The following is a 21,716-nucleotide window of genomic DNA, read 5'->3' on the forward strand; positions in this document are numbered from 1 at the left end:
TAAATATGTACAGATATATTCAAAAGTTTCAGTCATTTAATGTTCAAGTATAAATGCAATATAAAAACGAAAAAATATCTAAATTCAAAAACATCATTTTTCGCATCAATTAAGTATAATATATCAAATATAGCTGGATTCACATTCTCAAAGAAAGATTCTGTATGAGGGTCTGGAGTGGTATTACAGAATACAGAATAATGAGCATAGAGGGCGGAATACAGTTAAAAAAGATGAATGGAGAAAAATAGTCAAAAAAAAAAGATTAGAGAATATTTAGTTGCTTAACTATAAAGAATATAGAATGATGGTAAAAATAAATAAATAATAAAGAAATGTTCTTAAAAAAATAAAGAATAAAGAAATAAAGGACCCCCTATGCAGAGCTTCTTGTATTTGATTTTGAAAGTAAATTTGTAATTGAGATTTGTTTTCCGGGAAACGGGAGATAACCCAACTTCATTTCTCATCAATCACCAATTATCATTGAGTTATACGTCGAATTAATAAACTAAAAAACTCTCAACTCTACTGTCTGTTTTAAAGACCTTTCGAGATCATGGAAGGCAAAGTTTGAGCAGAGGATCTGTTTTAATAAGATTAACGTGTAATGCAATTAGTATTGTATTCCAATATTTCTTTATCAAGCATATTTAAAAAAAAAGTTATCAGTTTAGCTTTATTTCAAATAAAATCATACTCTTTCTATTTCAAATGTTAACAAACTATCAGGACTCGGACGAAACGCGCGTCTGGCGCAAATACAAAATTTCAATCCGGGTATCTATTTAAGACTTCATCATGTATGACAGTTTTTAATGTAAATCTAACATCATTTTTGTTCATTTAAGATTTGACGTAGTTTTTGAATTTCTCAGATTAAAACTTCTGTGAGGATTTTGGATAAGCTTCTCACCTTCTGTGCTAAATAATCATTTCAGCAGTTTATCATATCATCTTCGTAAGGACTAGTTCTTCGTGTTAATAGGTCAAATTTATGCTGTTCTGTTTTGTAGTGAAATTCATATCCTCCAATGCCTCAAAACAGCATCGAATTTTATAGTTTTTATCATAGTTATGGCATCTATCGTAATTTCTGCATCTGCTATGTTTTGTCTAGTTTTAAAGCAAAGAAATACGAACAAACTCATATAACTTGTAACTATACGGGGGATAAATAAATACGGCCATCAATTCTAATGTCTGCTCTCTCTCAGCATTGGTTGCGTGAATAAATAATCCATAGTAGAAAATGATACCTTTATTAAACGTCTGTAACAGCTGATGCATCTACATACATGTAAAATGTTCTAACAACTATATAATTTACATACGGGGCTGAGCTACTAAAATAACATTCTTTCTTGAATTTTTGTACGGAACAAACGGGAATATCATTAAATTCTACAATGCAAATAAATGCGAGGCTTACAGCTATCTGCTCTGCTTCTTACTTCTTATCTACGACGCTTACTTATACAATATACGGCGAGGCATACAGCTAAATGCGCTGCTTCTTTCCTCTAGGGACTCCGGGATCTTTGCTGTAGGCCAAATGTTAAAAAGGCAACAGTATGATACCGGTTTTTAATAGTCATAAATCGATTAAGCGAAAACAATTCCGGGTCACACACCAAAACCGAGGGAAACACATCAACTGTAAGAGAAAAACAACGGAACAACAGAAACACTGAACTGCTACAAAAACAAACGCCAACATACATGGAAACGGACTATTTGATAACAACTGCCATATTCCTGACTTGGTATAGGACATTTTAAAAACAAATGGTGGGTTGAACCTGGTTTTATGGCTAGCCAAACCTCCCGCTTATATGGCAATGTTAAAATACCTCTAAAATGACAACATTACGTGAAAAAAATATAGTAAAAATAAACGCAAGAAAACTCAGGACAGATAAATACATAAATGAATAACATAATAGTACATTACAACATGTAAACCACAGAATAACAACGGACACCTTCCATTAATTTACGATAATACACCCGTACACCACAATAGAATTATGAACTGTGCGTCACACGAATGTACATTTACTAACGCCACAAAAAGTGACGTCACATGTAAATTTCTAAAAATAGAATAGAAAATTGGGATTAAGTTTGTAATGGTTTTATTTTATGTATTTTCTAACCATTACAAGAATATTAATATAGAATTGTGTAAGTAATGGTGTAATTATTTGTATTTTCTAACCATGTCGGTTATTCATAAGCTCCAAAAACGTGCTGCAAGATTAGTTTTATCTGTTTCTTTTGATTTTCCATCAACGTTAATGTTTAAAAAGCTTGCATGGATGACTATATTTACAAGAATACAATATTTTCAAGCTGTGTTAATGTTTAAATGTATGAATGGTTTAGCACCTGATTATCTATCTATTAAATTTACTGCTTGTACTGATCTTTATAATTATTGTCTCAGGTCGACAACATCAAGACTTCTTGAGTACCAACACCTAATTCTGAATTTTTTAAAAGAACATTTAAATATTCTGGTCTTATTACCTGGAATAATTTACCAAATAATATTAAAGAAATAAATAATTTAGATACATTTAAGATCAAATGTTCAAACTATTTTCTAACTGTACAGAATGAAGATGCTTGGTTCTAATGTATTTTTTCTTCTTCTATTGAATGCATATGTACTTATTTAATATTTAAGCTGCTATGTATAACAGTATAATTATGTATTTTATTTTGTTTGTATTTTTTTTTCTTTTTTCTTTTCTATATGTATTAATAGTTTTTGAAGGCCTCATGGAAGATTAACATGTAATTGTTAAATGTGTTACCTTCGTTAAATAAAGAATTTTATTATTATTATTCTCCTAAATCAAAACTGTGTAAGAACAAATAATTCCTGTGCATATAGTTGGGTCAATATCCCTAATGCGCATCAAATTGAGGAACACAAAAGTTGTGCGTTAACAAAAAATCTCTGTGTAGTGATATTGGACATGTTTCTATGTTTAACAAGTGACTGAGCTTAACCATTTGTGTTGATTTGAAAAGTATTTGTTTACAACTACATGCATGATCGAGACGCTGAAGGAAGGCACATGTCATTGACTTGAAAAAGGGACTAACTTCTTATAGAAACATTTAATACTGTTAAATAGTAAGTCAACATTACACACTAAAGACATTAGTCTACAGGAATAGCTTATAATCAAGGGAAATAACACTCTTCGTACGAGTATAATTTGATACAAGTGTTTTACACCAATATTTGACCATTAGTTAGCAGCTGGTCATTAAAATATGTAAATAAACAGACACACATATTTTAAGAAAAGTATAATTGCTATATTAAATGTGCAGTAGCAAAACACAAGATATAGTCTTTTCTCGGTTAAAAAGGTGGAGGGTCAAACCTTTTAAAACAAGGTGCTTCACCTATTTAGCTATTACCGATTAATAAAAAGTTAAACTGAAGGTTGTGAAGTCATCAAGGAGAAGCATCTCTCTCTTGTATTGTAATAAAACTTTGAAGAATTTGATTTTTCTCTCTCAATACTACAGTTTGTATTTAAATGAAATGAAAAAACAACCTGAGTCAATTTTATGTCTTATTTCAGTTTCAGACATATCATTCCAGTATTAACCAGAGATGGCAAATTAGAGGTTTTATAAAGTTATGAATCACTGGTTTGCATTTTGTTTTATTGGGCAAGCTTTGAATTGTTTATTTATGGTATTTATACAATTCAAATTACAGTCAGGATGTTGAAAATATGCTGATATGAAAACTGTTGCTATGGTCTTGATATTAAATAAAAATGCATAGTTACTGATCTTTTCGACTCGACATGTTGAGTTAAACCATGAGGCAACTGTTCGTTATGTAGCACTGCAAACTGTGCTGAGCATTATTTTAATCAGTCGTTATTAAATGACATCATAAAACGTGTGATGTCATAATGTTTACTTAAAAACCTAATGTGCACCTCTCGCTGATAAAGGATTTTCATGTATAAAAAACATTTTTTTTAAATAAAATTATGTGAAAGCATAGGTTTTTAAAATTTGCTTTAATCTTATGATAAATATGACATTTACAGCAGTTAAGAGTGGTATCTAAGGTTGAAATAACAGATTTCTAGTGGTAAAAATTATTAAGTATTTTTTTAGGGTTTTTGATGAAATCTACATTTTTGCATAATTTCTCAGTCAAAATGCACTTTAAGACATCAGAAAATTTTATTAAATGCTTAAACAGGGTCTGTTTATTGTAACTGAAGGTTATCCTCAGATGTTTTATCCATATTTTGACTTGTAAAGGTATACTGGAAGAAATCAATTATACCTAAACATTGTATTCAGAATTGATAAATATAACGATAAAAGGGTCATTGTCTTTTAGTGCTGAAACAACTTAACTTTCTTTCAGAAATGAATAAAAATACACATATTTATTTAAAAAGTCATACCGATGTACATGACACAAGAATATTTGGAAAAATCATAACTATGGATTTCAATATGGGTCAATATCCCTAATGCGCCTAAAATTGAAGAACACAAAAGTTGTGCGCAAACAAAAAATCTCTGTGTAGTGATATTGGACGTATTTCTATTTTTAACAAGTGACTGAGCTTAACCATTTGTGTTGATTTGAAAAGTAGAGGACAATAGAATAAATGTGTAAAAACTATGCAGTTGTTAAATGTATGGAAAGTATTAAACTTTCAAAGAACTTATTGTGTGAAAAAAGGGATTTTTTACCACCAGGAGCCACATCACGAAAGTATTTTCAGTGTGTGCTAATTTACGGAAAAATGAATCACACTTCGTACCTCGAAAATTTAACCACATATGTGAAAATGTCTCAGCTTCGAAATGAGCCATCATGGACATCCAAGTTTAAAATATGGACTGTGCTACAGATGAAAACGTTACCATTACCGCCTATGTAAAATCAATTACGCATATTGCCCCAGTTGCTTTAAACTAAAAATCATATAAATGAACTAGCTCATTAATTATCCTAAATTTTACAAGCATATAGAAAATAAAAATAGAATTCAAACCACAAACGATAAGTCATAACACAATATCCAACCAGACTTACATAAGAAACATCTTAACTAATTACGTCAATGTTGGATGTATAAATACCGAGACACGTCTAATAGCGAATTCACACTCGGCAAATCAGTCATATTCGGGAAATATACTTAAAACTAGGAATAACTTCTGATAACTTATTAAAAACCTCAAAATACAAAAGTAATTATCCTTAAAGGATTCATTGGTGATCATTTAAATATGGGTGTCATTTACCTAGGATAAAGTACAGAGTTTGCATGCATTGCACATAACAATGTTTTGAATGAACAACCGGTCACAGCCTGAATATAATTAATTTATTTGTCTCATATGTATTATAATTTAATACAGCATGTTTAAATTTTGGTGTTCGTGTTGTTTCTACTGCAATGAATTGCATTTTATGTCAGTTTTCCATATTCACTACAGGCTGATAAACTAATGATTGTAAAATTAGTGGTCGGCTTATATAAATTTTTGATAGGCCGCAACAAGCCTGTGCCTACAACATTGAACTGTAAAGATGACATACAGCATATAGTTTTTGTTCTATCTAATTCATATTTACGGATGAGTTGTTTGTGATTATTGATTATTATCAAATTTTACATTAGTAATTTGTTTCATGATTTCATTATATGTATATTTACAATACGGTAAGCCCGCAACAATCCGTGAATCGGTTCCAAAAATCTTCAGAATTTTATAAGTGTTCGTAATTTGTGATGACACAGTTTTTGTAGTTATGAAGTAGTGAGCAATCTAGTGAACGACAAGAATACAAAAAATATCCTTATAAAAAGTCTAGAAAGTCAATAATAAAAAAAACAACAAAAAATAATGCAGGTGACGATCATAATCAAAAGTTATTTTTAGACAACTATTGTTTATTTAAAAAAAAAGTATTTGTTAATTCTGTTATTAAAAATATCCACATGCAATACGCAATGTTTAATGCTCGGTATTAATCGAGATATCGCATAAGAAGCTTGTGAAACAGAAGTCTAAAAAGTGTTAATCTTTGCTGCATATTGATACAAAAAATTGGAAAAAAAAATATCATGTCCATACAAATCTAAAGAGCTTTCAGGTCACCTATTTTCAGAGTGTTCCACAAAGTCATAAGCACTTTACAATTTCCCGAAATATACTTATTTTTAACATCTAAGTTTTTGAGTACACCGTGAATATAACAATTTTAAAGTATGTCTGTGCAGATTCAAAAATTAAAGTTATTTTTTTTGATAAAGTAGGCATCTTTTTACTATTTGTTATACAAATTTAAGAAAAGGTCTCGATTTTTGTATATGTATTTGCGGTCTTCTTAACCTATTTACATTAAATGTTTACATCAGAATAAGGTCCGTTTGAATTTACTAAGTAACTTATTTTTCAAAGTATTAATCTTTGCTGCATATCAATCAATTCCTTTAGATATTTCTTTTCCCTGAATTTCTCTGATCTAGCTGCATATATATATAAGGATAATTAGCATACTCCAGAGAGGTATACGGCAAGTATAAAAATAGATTCAAGTTGGTTCTTCAGTAATTAATTGGCATAGCAACATTTTAAACCATTTTTACATCAAGCTCATATAGCTTGCCGTACTCGTCGTTTGCTATTTACGAAAAGAAATAACATTAAATGGAAGTTTTGTTTTTATTTGGTAAGTGTACCACATTTAAACAGCAACTACATCTGTTACAAACCGAGAATACATACTATTGCCATTTACCACATCAGCCTTCTTCAACCGAATGTTAAATACAACTGCAGGGGTATACACCACTTCAAGTACAGATGACACTACATATACTTTTACAGCAACTTCCATTAAGGCTAGAACCAATCCAGATCATTCGTTAGGTAATGTTACCTCAAACTTTACAATGCTAGTGGCATAGAATACAATTTTTATATTCTTGTTTTTCAATTGTGCGTATGTGCTTTGTCTATATACTATTTTGTTTTCCTTTGTTGACATATTTGTTTGTTTTATAGCGATTGAGATTATAACACAATGTTGACTGCTGTACCCCTATTTTTGACATTTTTACCTATTATGTCTGTTTGTTTTGTTCACACATTGTTGTCAATATAATGGACTTTTATGCGACTGTCATAAAAGTGATAGGTTTAGCTAGCTTTAAAACCAGGTTTAGTCCACCATTTTCTAGATAAGAAAATGCCTGTACCAAGTCAGGAACATGACAGTTGTTTTCCATTCGTTTGATGTGTTTGAGCTTTTGATTTTGCCAATAGTTAAGGGACTATCCGTTTTGAAATATCCTTGGAGTTCGGTATTTTTGTTGTTTTACGTTATAGTCAGTCTGATCAAATAACTAATGTTAGCATGCACACTGATATAGCGTTTAATGTTTCTTAAAGTATCTAAGAAAAAGTTGTAAAATATCAATAAATCAATTTTGGTATATTGTTGTCAAACAATAATTCAAGCCCGGCTACATGTAAGGTAGTTTTTACACAATCTGAAAATACACAAATTAAATTTCGTTTCTTTCATTGAGCATTGAACATCTGCTAAATAAGTGTACATGTATATTGTACAGCTCATCCAAGTAGATCCAGAAACTACTAAAGTATTTGACGATTGATCGTTTTGGTGCAAAGCGAAATATTAATATTCCTTTTTTATGGAAGTTGTATGATGAGTAATTCAGGTTACGTTAAGCATTTAATCCAGCAACTTCATGCGGGAAAGTGGATTTAGAGCTTTGGTTATTAAACATGCTGGATATTATTGGCATGCCCTATTTATGAATATGTTCTGCTGGTTATCGTGCATTGTCGGTAAATGCTAATTTGCATAAAAGGATGAAGAGCTTTTCGTTCAATAATTATGGTAAATGTTTCAAGCCTTTCTGTCATAATAAAGTCACAGTTGAGTAAATAGTTTGATAATTTTCCTCCACAGATCAGAATTAAAATATTATAATTAAATGTAACAAAGAGTTGTGTAGGTAAACCTGTCAAGACTTGGTTGGAAATTGTGAGACATTTCAAGAAGTGAAAACATATTTAAATCGATCGGGAACATCTATAATTTGCTAGAAACAATATTTTTTTAATACGAATTGAGGTGGTTTTGTTGCTCATGCATAAGGTAATTGGTAAGTATATATTTTTAACTACTGAAACAGAAGATTGATATGAAAATGTGTATGAATAATTATCTATCTTGTATAGCTGCATAAAAATGATTTTTCGTTTTTCAGTAAATGACGTCACTGTATAATTTAAGTTTGAAAGGTTTTGATTATTGTTTAATGTATTTGGCACACAGCTTGGCAGCAAATCCCCATTTTATGGCGGTTGACAGTGTAACCAAGGTCTGGTTTCACTGTCAATCTGGCAGAATTCGCTGCATCAAAAAACTTTTTCGTTTTATAAATAGTATCATTCACTACAGATGAACAATGTAAGGGTTTTGATCCATCACATGTGTTCCCACGTTGATCCAAATTGTTTTAATCTTATCTTCAGTTACTACAATTTGTAATAGTCATTTATGTATGTATATATATATATATATATATATGACAGTACGGTTGCCATAATCAGCGATATGCCGGTAACCTCATGTTTTCAGATATATCAGAGACAGTTCAATTGCCAGCGATCTGCGGCACTTACATATATAATGAGATTACTTATATACAATATGTATAAATTTGAATAATATTAAAGGCTGTGGCCAAATAATGCCAATTTGTAGTTGAGTTTGAACAAGCATCTGGGATAACAGTTATAGGAAAGTCAAATTCAGCAGGAAGTACAGAAATGTCAATTAAATATTCGTAAAATTCACAAATTCTTTCCACCATATCAGATCTATTGTATGGGGCGAAAAAACGCGAATTATTTTCTTCAAAATGTAATATACATGTAGTATTTTCTGATTGGAATACAGTTTCACCAGATATGTCTGTTTTTAAAGAACTATAACAACTAAAAAAATCCTAAAATTTAAAGTTTGTTATAGATTGCAAACAATGTCACTGAAATGTCAATATTTTTTCGTAATTATGAAATATTTTTATTTAATTGAAATATGCAAATAATACTTCCCTTGTACCATAATAAGAAATCACCATTAACTGTTCTATTACAAAAAAACTAAAACCAATCCTTTTTACTGTTAAAAATTACGATTTTGTGCTAATTTTAGCAGCCTCCGTTTCATGAATATATTTTAATGTATCTTAGTAACATCCACTTGATACCTAAAGAAATCCAAGACGGTTATGTACTGGGTCTTGCCTGAATGTTACGTGGAATATTTCGTTCACAGTTAAGCAGTAGATCGATCTTGCTGTAATGTCTAACGGCCTGTTTTGTGAAGATGTCGTTGGTTTGCTGTACACTTATGTATACCTCACATATCCGGTAATATATATCCCTGAAAAAAAAAGTAAATAGAGACAACCTCGAAGTAGGTTTCTGATTCGGCAGATGCACGCAAACATGAGAAGGAGTTGAACTAGTTTTTGATATATTTCAGTCTTCCCCATTTAAATCTTAAGAAACAACAGTTAAGTCTTTGATACCCACAATACTGATTACAAAACACACAAGTACATGCAAAATAATAGTAAACAATACCGTTACAGAGAATATATATGTATCATGTACTTGATGTCAAATATTTCAACATATTATTAGGTCTTTCAACATTTCTGTGGTTGTTTCGCAAGATGTCGCTTAGATTTTTTGGATATTGTATCGAACAATTATTGCGCTTTTAAAAATCATCTTGTTAGCGAAAGACTTTTTTATTTTAAGAGTTATCTCCCCAAACACTGTTTTTTCTTGTTAGTATATCTCCTCCGTAACCAAAAAAGATAACGACACAATTCTTTTTTATATTTGTTCGTTACATCCTGAGGAATTTTTGGCTGATTTAGATCAAAGCGATTCGTTGAAATCTTATAGGAGTTATCTACCGTTACCAAATAAATTTGTCGTTATGATTTTGTAACCGTAAGCCGTATAAAACTAGATTCTTTTTATTTGAGGTCCTTGGGCTCTTACTTAGAAAATCAGGTCAAAGGTCATGCTCTCAATTTTGACTTTTGCTTGATTTTTCATTTTATCTGATATTATTAGTTATATATAAAAGAACTAGGGCTAAATGTTTGCTTTATAGTGATTAAGATATGATATATTTGGTCTAAAACAATCCAATGGCATCTTATAGGATTTTTTGCTCCTGAAATGTTTTATTTTAAGGTAAATTGATTATTACTTCAGATTGGTACATGATAAAGCCATAAGGTCTTTTGCAAAATGTTGGGTGACATATGACCTTGAAAAAAATACCAACCGGAAGTGACCTTGAGTGAACCGGAAGTAGTACTTTTTGCACTTATTTCATAGAAAAGTACCTAGAACCCATATATTTTTTAAATGGGCATACATAAACTTACCATTTGAGACCGGAAGTGACATTCTTTAACCGAAAGTAGCAAATTATCTCCCTTATAACAGGCATAAGTTTAAACAAACTGTTTATTTTTGGAATCAATGTGAATAAAGCTATCATATGAGACCACAAGTGACATTTTCTAAACCGGAAGTAGCCATTTTCTTCCTTTTTACAAGCAACAGTATATAAAAACCATATATTTTTGGAATCAGTTTAAATACAGCTATCATATGAGACCAGACGTGACATTTTCTTAACCGGAAGTTGGCAATTATCTGCCTTATTTCAGGCAAAAGTATATAGAAACCATATATCTATTGAATCAGTATAAAGAATTATGAATTGACGCCAAAAGTAACTTTCAGTAAATCGGAAGTAGCTTCTTCTCAGTTATTTAGAAAATTAATGAGCAAATAATTCAATACAAATCAGAATATAAAATTATTATCGACAATTATGGATTATTTATAATGCAGTTAATATCTTTTGTTGGTTGTAGGCTTGATACTTAGATGGCTATAAAAAAATTTCCTTCGCTTGAAAATACTATTTCGTCATTTGATTGCATTGTTTATTATATATATGTAACAGACATTTTCTAATTTTCAGCATTTTGTACCGAATGACCTTCAATTGTTCTCTGAACAATTGGCTTTTAATTTTAACCTGATTTACACACAATATTGGTCCAACGTTCAAAAGCATTAAATGTGTTCATGTTAAACATTACCACCAATGTTTGTTCAAAATATTATTTTAAGAAGTGTTACGTTTTGAATGAAGTATATAAAAAAAAAACGTTATATTAATTGTAAAATGCGAATCCTCTATGATGAATATATTGCCCCAAGCTATTGTATACTTCTACGTGTCATGTAGTTAGTGCATTGAAATTATGATACGGTCATGTATAAACTTTTAATCATGAAGTCTGTTCTTTTGTTAATATTGGTTTTCAAACTAGGCCTCCTGGCTCAACAATTAAAGAAGTCGTTGGTATGTATTTGCATGGAAGAACTGTCATCTAACCTTGATAACCCTCTCATCATTCAGAATGCTGGTGATGGAACAGAACGTCTATTTGTTGGCGAGCTAAAGGGTATAGTACACATTTTCAACCAGAATGGAGTTAAGTGTACAAAACCATTCTTAAATATAACAGATAAAGTCAGTGATAGTCGTGAAAAAGGTTTACTTGGATTAGCCTTTCATCCTAATTTCTGGAAAAATCGTCGATTTTTTGTATACTATTCCAGTAGAGCTATACCAAAGAACCCATCAGACGACCACGTTACTCATTTATACGAATTCCGTGCATCTGGACGGAATCCAGATATTGCTGATACGTCATCAGGAAGATTAATCATGGAAATACAACAACCATTCAATAATCACAACGGAGGAGAGGTAAGCCAATCTTTTATCATCATATAACTATCATATGTTAGAAAAACTAATTCATAATCTTCATTGAATAACGAGTAGTCTCTTGTTATATTGAACGAAAAAAGAACAAATACAGCAAAAGTCCAATCAAAAAGCGTAAGCCAAACAAAGACACTGAACCTTATATACCAAAAATAAAAAGACTAAGACACTAAATAACAATCTATAAAAACTTAATGTTGAGAAACACGTAACCTTCCAAAAAAAGTAAACTAAATTTAGCACGTTTATTAACAGCCTCAGAAGAAAACGATAGGAATAAGAAGCCCTTGAATAAATAAAACAAAACAAGAATTTTATTTGCGAGCACCAGTTAGTAATATCATTGGTCAAAATAAAGTTTGCGGGCGACGTATTGGAAACAAAATTTGCATTTAGAAAATCGATAGTCTTCAAAAACAATTTTGATTTTACAATACTAATTCTATTAAAAGCTGTTGATTTACAGTCCCTGTAACGTAAAAGTTAACACTTTTTTCATTCGGGAATCGTACGTACAGCGTTCGGGAATCGTTCGTATAGAGTTCGGTCATCGTTCGTACATCATTCGTATAGCGTCCGTACAACGTTCGGTCAGCGTTCGTTCATCGTTCGTTCATCGTATGGTAAATGTCATCGTTTAGGATTTTGTGTATCGTATGGTTCATGGTATCGTTAAGCGTTTTATTTGTCGTATGGTACATGGTATGGTTTAGCGTTTAGCGTTTCGTTTATCGTATGGTATATGATATCGTTAAGCGTTTCATCTGTCGTATGGTATATCGTTTTGTTAAGCGTCTGATATATGTTAGGCTTTAATTTCAGAAAGTTATTTCAATTATTATTTTGAGTTAAAATAAATTAATATAAAAAGATGCAGGATAAAAAAAACAATTATTAGTTTGGATTGATTGAAAGTTGGTTGCGTACTTGTATATCCCAAACAACCAAACGGATGCCCCCACTTTGGCAAGTTTTTTTTTTTACTGCCAGCCGTAAGAAAATCTTTAGTGACCATATTTATATCCTTTTGTCACCCTTTGGACTATATTAGATTGGAAAGATTGGATTGGAAACATTTCACTTGTTAATTAAAGCAAATAAGTTATCTTATTTATTATATATTTTGTTTCATACTAATTGCGTAGTTCTTGATGTCTTTTTGTAATTTTGAATCATTTCAAATTCGATCTTATAAAATGTTAAAAAAAAACGAACCTAAACAATACCCTTTGTTAATTGAAACGTGAACTATTTATTTACATAAAACATATTTAGTCGTAAAAATAGTATTGGTTGTAAACGTTTTATCTTGATTGAGAAACGTTTAGCAATGCAATAAACTTACTTTAAATGTACTATAACTTAACGTAGATTTCGAACTGTAAACCATTTCTTACCGATAGAAAAAAAATCTGCAACTAATATCATTATAGAATACCCTGCTATATAAAACGAAGGGGAAACATTCCTTACATCACATTTTGACATGAATAACATGAGACCAATTTGAAATACCGCGAAATAAGTCTCTCTCTTTCTCTCTCTCTCCTCCACCAAATATTTCCGTGAAACAATAAATTATATATAATGTTCTATAAATGAGGCTTTATATGAGATACACGTTTTATATCTAAATGTATTTGGATTTGTACCAGTGGCACGCGCTGATTACAAAGTCATTTAACTTAAAATAATAAAATCTATTCACACCAAACTTTATATTTATGAGTTATATACTCATATCTTCTTTTATCCATGTTCTTTGTGGTCTTAAAACATCGTTTTAGTGCAAACACGTACACTAAGAAGTCCTTTGCGGTATTTCTGCACACCGTTTTGATGTTTAATTAATAACTGGATTCCCTCCTCCTTGCTATTTACGGGCTAGTTTCTGAGTGCTTAATGCATGTAACTATGTGATCTTATTCACCATTCAAAATGATTGTGCACGAGTCATCTGTAAACAGCCTTGCAAAGTATGATTTAACAGCGCGCATTATGTTTCCATTTAATTTCTCCTTTTTCTATAATAAGTTCAAATGTTGCTTTATTAAATGCACCTAGGTACGTATTTGTAAACTTATGTAATTACTTTATTTCATGTATCTTTTTTGTCTTCTTTTTTGGCTTCAATTACTTATTTTTTTTCTAATTGACTTATTCGTAAATCGAAAAACGCAGAAACCTCAATAGAATCATATGGCATTGAATGATTTCTCCAACTCAAAACTAGTTATAGATGCCTCTTAAATTTTATTTTTCTCGTTGGGTTGCTTGTCCATTAATTGACGTTTACGCCGTATTCTTTTTTTCGGTATTTGTAAAAAGCCGCTCATCGATCAATTTCACAAGAAATCTAATACTCGTAAGTTATGTACATTGAAGTTTAACTTGCTAACAATTTTTCGTATACGCACAAAGATAAAATAAATGAAACACTTTTAAGCTGTTTAAATCTTGCAGTGAATTTTGAAAATATGGTTTTGAAAAACCAGTTATTTCTGTTTAATACTTTTCTGTCCCTTTTCTTAATAATTAGGAGACGTGCCACTGGTTAATATAGAACTAGTCAACCATGAATAATCCCAAACAACAAATTTTTTGATTGGTTTGTCATACTTGCTTATCAATTTCGTATTGTTTTCGGCTGAGACTACCATAACAGTTATAGTAGTCTCAGTTTTCGGCAATATTGTAACAATATCCTTTAGAATTTTAAATTGCTTCAGTCATTTAATATATAATTTATTTTTGTTGTTGTTCACGATTAATATTTTTAGATTGATAATATGATTGCATCATTTTTTAAGCATTATAGAAGTCACAGTAAACATTAAACTTATGCATGGCGGAAAAGAAATATACGAAAACGATAGGTGCAATGTTCATGCAGCCCTGCAAATAATATTTAAAAAAAAACATTTAATTTATAAAACTTAGAACTTTAATTTAAGTATTTTTGATGGGATGTTGAAGTTTCCAGAACATAGAAAATACACAAGAAAATCTATTAGTACACTAGTCTATCAAAATGTGCTTGCTGTCCATTTTACAATATATTATTTAAGAATTTAGTGTTTTCTTATTCATTCTGACATCTGTGTCCCTGGATCTGAACAAGAAATTGCGAGGACGTTATGCTTATCAGTTTACCTTTAAAATGGTTTTTCAACAGAATGTTATCTATATAAAGTTTTAAATTTTTTGTTTTTCGTTGCGAAAACAAAATGGCCCTAAAGCTAAATGTCATCGTCAGATGTATAATGGAAGGTGATAAACACTTAAGAATACAGCATGTATATACCACCTGCTGGTTCTTTTTACCTGGACACAGATCTTATTACGTAACAAGTACGAAGGTTAAATTATCGATTTGGTATATTCAGTCGAATATATACGGTATCTCTGGACTGGGGTTTTTAAGATATTTTGATCTGACAATGTATGTAAATTTATTTGTGCTTCAAATCACTGATTTCTAATTATAGACCAATCTCATTATTATCAACAGTGGGAAAAGTATTTGAAAAAATTGTATTTAAAATGTATTTAATCACTTAATTAGGTATATTTCAAATATACAAGAAAGCGTTTGTGTTTCAAGTTCATATTTGCCTTTTTAGAATACTAATGCAGGAGTTCCACAAGGCTCTGTATTATGTTCCCTACTATAATAATTCCTTATTTATGTATATGAGATAGCTGGTAATTTGATAAGTCTAACTCGATTGTGTGCTGATGAAACATCCCTTTCTAATTTAAGTATTATAGTCCTTACACAATAGAGGATGTCTTCACTAGCGATTTAGAACAAATTTCCGCATGGTCTAAAGATTGGCTTATTGATTTCAATCCTAACAAGACAATTACTATGCTATTCTCCTGTAATTCTTCCCCAGATGATATTAAAATAGAACTTCAAAATCAAGTAGTAGAATTGTCTCCTGTCATAAATACTTAGGGATAACTTTTGATTCCAATGGTAAATTCTATACACATATAGAAAACGTTTTAAAGTGTGCAAGCACAAGATTAAATTTCTAAAAAGAATTGAAATATGTATTGACTAGAAATTATCTTACTCGTATAAACTTAACACTTATAAGACCAATTATGGAAATGCACGTGAGTTTTGGGATGGTTGTACTCAACAAGATTCCGACAATCTAGAACATGACGTTTAGTTGGAAGCAGGAAGATTAGTAGCTGGGTTGCCCGTGTTTGCTAGTCCTGAAGTTATATATTTTCAGTGGTGCAGGCCCACATTTGCTAGTGGACAGAAGAAAATCCAGAAAGCTCAATATGATCCAATATGTTCTATTCTTCACATAAAGTGGGACTGCCTCTACGATTTAATGCCACTTTTTTTTCAGTTATGAATAGATATAACCAGAAAATTCTTTTTTTTTCCATCTACTACTATCGAATGAAACAGTCTAAACCCCGACATATGTACGTCCAGAAATATGATTATATTTATCTAACTTGATACAGACACAATTGCACGCCAATCTTTATTATAAGGACAGTTGATTGGATAAAAGTGATGGATTGCCACGCCTATATTAAAACTGAGGTCCTATGAACTGACTTCAGATAGCTCCCAGTATTCGAATTTGATAAATAAAAAATATTGATATCTCGTATTGTTTCAATATTAAAAGTGTTGTTTAGCGTAGTTGAATTTTAGATTAAATTTGGGAAGTCGTGTACATCCCCATCAGGGGTGGATCCAGAACCTTGTCTGGGGGGGGGGGGGGGGGGGGGGGGGGAACCATGCGATCAAAATTAAATATTTATTTACAGGTGTATATATGCGAGTGTGGGTGGTAATGGTGGGTGGGGGGGGGGGGGGGGGGAATCAGATCATCGTTTCTATAGTTCTATATCTTTTATTTTTTTACCATTTCACTGTTTTCTTTATTCTTCTGCCAATTAATCTGTATAATAATTGTCCAAAGCATGCATGTAATATTTGCCACTGGACGTTAAGCAACAAACAATCACCTCTTTATTCTGTTATCTATATTTATTTATATCTATTGATCCCATGATTCTCTGTTCTTTAAACCCCATCAGAGACATATATTATATGTCTCTGACCCCATTCATATCCTCATAAATGATAACCTTTTCCTAATCTCATACATATTCGTACATTGTAATTGAAACAGGAAAAATATACAGTCATATTACTGTATGCTGGAACTAATAGATAAATGGGGGGTGGGGGAGTCAGATCATCGTTTCTATAGTTCTATATCTTTTATTTTTTTACCATTTCACTGTTTTCTTTATTCTTCTGCCAATTAATCTGTATAATAATTGTCCAAAGCATGCATGTAATATTTGCCACTGGACGTTAAGCAACAAACAATCACCTCTTTATTCTGTTATCTATATTTATTTATATCTATTGATCCCATGATTCTCTGTTCTTTAAACCCCATCAGAGACATATATTATATGTCTCTGACCCCATTCATATCCTCATAAATGATAATCTCATACATATTCGTACATTGTAATTGAAACAGGAAAAATATACAGTCATATTACTGTATGCTGGAACTAATAGATTAATGTATTAGTTCCAGATTATCTTCTATAAACTGCAATTGCGTTTTAATTAGAAACAATGACAACCAATTTTTTTTTTTTGTGGAAAGAGGGGGGACAGTTTTTTTTTAAACAAATTATTGGTTTCCTTTGAAAATAGGAGTGAAAAGAAAATACGACATTTAGTTTATAAAAAAGTCTTGTTTGAAAAAAAAGTTTGTTGTTGAATAAAGTCACAAAAAAGACAGTTTTGAAGGAAAAAATCACAAAAATGATAATGTGAGAATTTTGTTATGAAGACATATCCCATACATCGATACTAATATTCTTGGCACTAAACATTTATTTGTACTTATTTATTTAAAATACAGATGTTGGTTAGTAATTTCTTTCCTGGTCAGAAGATGATATTGTATTAAAAACCAATAAAAATATTCGAACTTTTCCAATCAACATGTACATCAAATCTTTTAAAATGAGACATTAGGGATAAGAAATGTTTTAATTGATAAGTTCTACATTGCATTTAAAAAATCCATTGAAAGAATATTGTATAATTAAAAATCATCGCCCGCTGTTGGAAGTTCAGTTTCGCCATTTTTCGTGCTTGTCATGAGACGATATTTCAGGGGTTTCGATTGTTAAACTCATTAAATCAAATAACGTACATGTTCCATCTCAACATGAGAAAGAGTGGCTCATTTACCTCTATCAATGTTTATCGTTTATAAGATGTTGAACTTTCAATGCTATTTATAAACGCAGAGTAAAATTAAAAAATGTTTGGTATACAAATTTTAAAGAATCATGATATAAATTTAAAGAAAAGAAGAAAACCCAACTCATTTTTTATTAAAATTGAAAATCCAACTGATGAAAAGTCGTATTGACCTCTAAAATTCTATACACAGAAATCAAGTACTTATAGTATCTTAAAATATCCAAATAGAGTCCGTTTTATAAACGCGCACTGGACATAATTGTTATATTTCTATTCAGACATTCCACATTTTATCAACCGTTTCTGAACTATTTTTGAAGATTACGAATCCGTGGCTTCATTGCACATTTAACGCAAAATACATTTTGTTTTTTTTATTAGGAAAATAGTTACTTGTGTGTAAAATAATTTCAATGGAAGCTTTTTGAAGGTATTTGATAGGACGTACGCCAATTCATGAGGGCGTGACAAATTGTCACCAATGTCAAATCAAGTTTTTCTGTTGTTCAAAGTTTGACGTGCGGTGATGTTTGAACAGTGTTGAGTGTATTTTACATTTGTCATTTCGGAGTCTTTAATATCTTACTATGCTGTATTGATTTTGCTCATTGTTGAAGGCCGTACAGTGACCTTTAATTTGTCATTTCTACGTTATTCAGTCTCTGGTTAAATTCTCTCATTAGACATTATACATTTATTTCCCGTGTCTGAGGGAAATATGAAGATTTGTTCACCCAAGAATTTTCATATTTCACGAGGGCTCTGCCCTCGTGAAATATGATTTTTCGAGGGTGAGCAAATCTTCATATCTCCCGAAGCAAAGGGAAATGAATGTTTTATTCCACTGCCTATTGTTTGTTTACTATCAATACATTAAATATTATTTTGCATACATTTTGTTTTCTTATCCGCTTGTTTTTATAAGCTAAACTAAACACGGCATACCCATTGATAAACTGTACCGATCAAAATTTAATTATAAGTCTTTTTGTTTTATCGTCTGAAATAAATTTGAACATGATAATGATTATTGCTATCGCTATTTTAAGAAGAATAAGAAATTCAAAACGTTATGAACATTAACCGCGCGTAACGTCACACGATGTAATCCCGACATTTCAGAGGAGAATATGATCCTCACAATGGAATATGAAGATTTGTTCAATGACACGTGGGATAGTCTCAACCAATCAGATATTGATTAAACTATCAATATGTATAAAAAGTGGAATAATATCCCATCATAGATTACCGACCGTGCAAGGGCTGTATAGCCAGTCAATGTCGTTAAAAACTTCCATTTGTTGTTTGATCATAGATTAGGATCAGTCACGTCTCAGTCCTTACAGATAAAAGGACGTGCTGGATCAGCTCCTGATTACCCGTTGGCTACAACATGTTACGCTGCCCAGATGGTTCAACGACAAACTAGCTTATGATGTTACCTTACAAGAAGACCCGCGTTAGCGACACTCTGAAACCCATTGTGGATGGGTGAGTGTCACATGCTGCCCAGACGTCCGAGGGCTATGTGTATTTAGCTTCGTGCAGGTTGCAGTCATCTACTACAGAGTCAATGATTCATCTACCAACAACACATCGTCGTGGTTAGTGGGCTGCCCAGCTGATCAACCTGGCCCTGAAGACAGCCGTTGTGGATTTTCGACTGTAAAGAAGCAACAAAATAGTAAACAAACCAAAAACAACTCAGCAAAACCACCTATCAAAATGGCGTCTTCCACCTGTTCCTGACCCACTGCAGAAGGCCAAAGACCACAATTAATGATCCCGCTTTTCGTTGTCCACGAATATAGTTCCTTTTAATTAGAGTGTATTTTTTCTTAATTTTTTTTCTTTCCCTTCCTCACTCATTTCTTAGATTTTTTTGGATGGAAATGAAAGAAGAGAGGTGAAATAAACTTTTGGATGTTGTATTTTAACTGATTTTGATATGGAAAGAGTAATTAGGCCAGGTGCAAAAAGGTGATATTTACAGTTTTCGGAAGATCTCTTGACTTGTCCATAGGGGTATGGATGTGTATTGGCTAAATTTGTAAGATGCTGGGGAGCGATATTTCTGAATGTTTGATATATGTTTGGACTAGTACTGTACTTTACACACACAAAATATTTGACAAAAAAAACCGGAGCATTTTTTTTAATGAAACAAAACGTTATAAAGAACTAATAGAGAATTTAATTGTGGTCTGTGGCCTAAGAAAATATTTTAATGCTCACCAAACGCCTTCGGGCACCGAGCCGACCGTGCGAGAGATGTACATCCAGTCAAGGTCGTTAAACACTTCCAGTTAGTTATCATAGATGAACCGACCGTACAAGGGCTGTATAGCCAGTCAAGGTTGTTAAAAACTTCCATATATATATCATAGATGATCAGGTTTGATATAAAAAAGAAAACTACATTATCGTATCTCGGATATATATATCTATTAAATATAATAAAGAAAACTTTAAGTAAGATTGAGTAGAACAAAAGCTTTGCCTTATTGAATCCTTGATGCTGTCTCCATCAGACTGTCAAACACCGTCACCCTACGAATATAATTCCTAGCGTGAACAGTGCTTAACTTGCATTTTTTTTTATAAAGAACTAATAGAGAATTTAATTGTGGTCTGTGGCCTAAGAGGTGAAATTCAGGAAATATTGAATTTGTACTTTGACAACTTCCCTGGATGATCTATTGGTATTAATTTGTCAAACTACATGAGAATAAATGATTTCCACTTTTATTTGATAGAAATTTTGTAAAAAAGTGACATTTCAGCCTACATGCCCAAAATTGAACTTTTTCAGTTGTTTCAATATTTTTACAAAAGTAGCATGCTTACTTTCTCTCTCACAGGTTTTTCTGATTTTCTACTTGTCTTTGTGGTATCTAATGTAGATGTTTAACTCATTTTTGAACACTAAACATACAAAAAAAGTAGATAAAATCAGAATAAGAGTGCAAAATGTGCTGCTTTAATGGTCCTAGTCTAACGGTCAGTATGAAGCAAGTGAAAAATGAGGTTCTATGCACATACAAGTTGAATTCCTTTTAGCAGATTTCACTGAAACTGTATCAAAAGCACTTATTACTGGTTGTTTGACCTTGTCTGTTTCACAGACTACCTTTATTTTCTTTTGTTTGATAGCTAGTGGTTAAAATATTGGCCTTTTTAGGCTAAAATTTCATGCCGGTTTTAAAAAGTAAAGTAAATAACTTTGCATTAGATCATACTGTCTACATATATAGTTGAAAGTGACAGTCTTGTTACATCCAGGCTCCATGTTTTATCATATCTGAGCAAAGATTTTAGCAAAAAGAAGCATATCTTCATCTCCCATATCATTTATATGCTTTTTAATATGCAAATGTGGGGAACGACCTAAATTGACAACCTGTTTTTTTAAGCTTGACATTGCTGAAGACCATTTTATTCACATGTGTTATGCTATTTGAAACTTATATTTCCATT

General features: G+C 31.4%; 1 protein-coding gene across 1 annotated transcript in view; it reads left to right on the plus strand.

Annotated features, from left to right (window-relative positions):
• Positions 1–11,408: 11,408 nt before the first annotated feature.
• Positions 11,409–21,716, plus strand: part of LOC127708164 (HHIP-like protein 2) — a 132,901-nt gene continuing 122,593 nt past the window's right edge. The window contains exon 1 of the mRNA XM_052213005.1: positions 11,409–11,935. Coding sequence (XP_052068965.1) covers positions 11,435–11,935 — 501 coding nt within the window. The 5' untranslated portion in view covers positions 11,409–11,434. The remainder of the gene's footprint in view (positions 11,936–21,716) is intronic.

This window comes from Mytilus californianus, unplaced genomic scaffold, assembly GCF_021869535.1.
Source record: "Mytilus californianus isolate M0D057914Y unplaced genomic scaffold, xbMytCali1.0.p SCAF_7, whole genome shotgun sequence".
In the NCBI taxonomy this organism is placed as follows: Eukaryota; Metazoa; Mollusca; class Bivalvia; order Mytilida; family Mytilidae; genus Mytilus; species Mytilus californianus.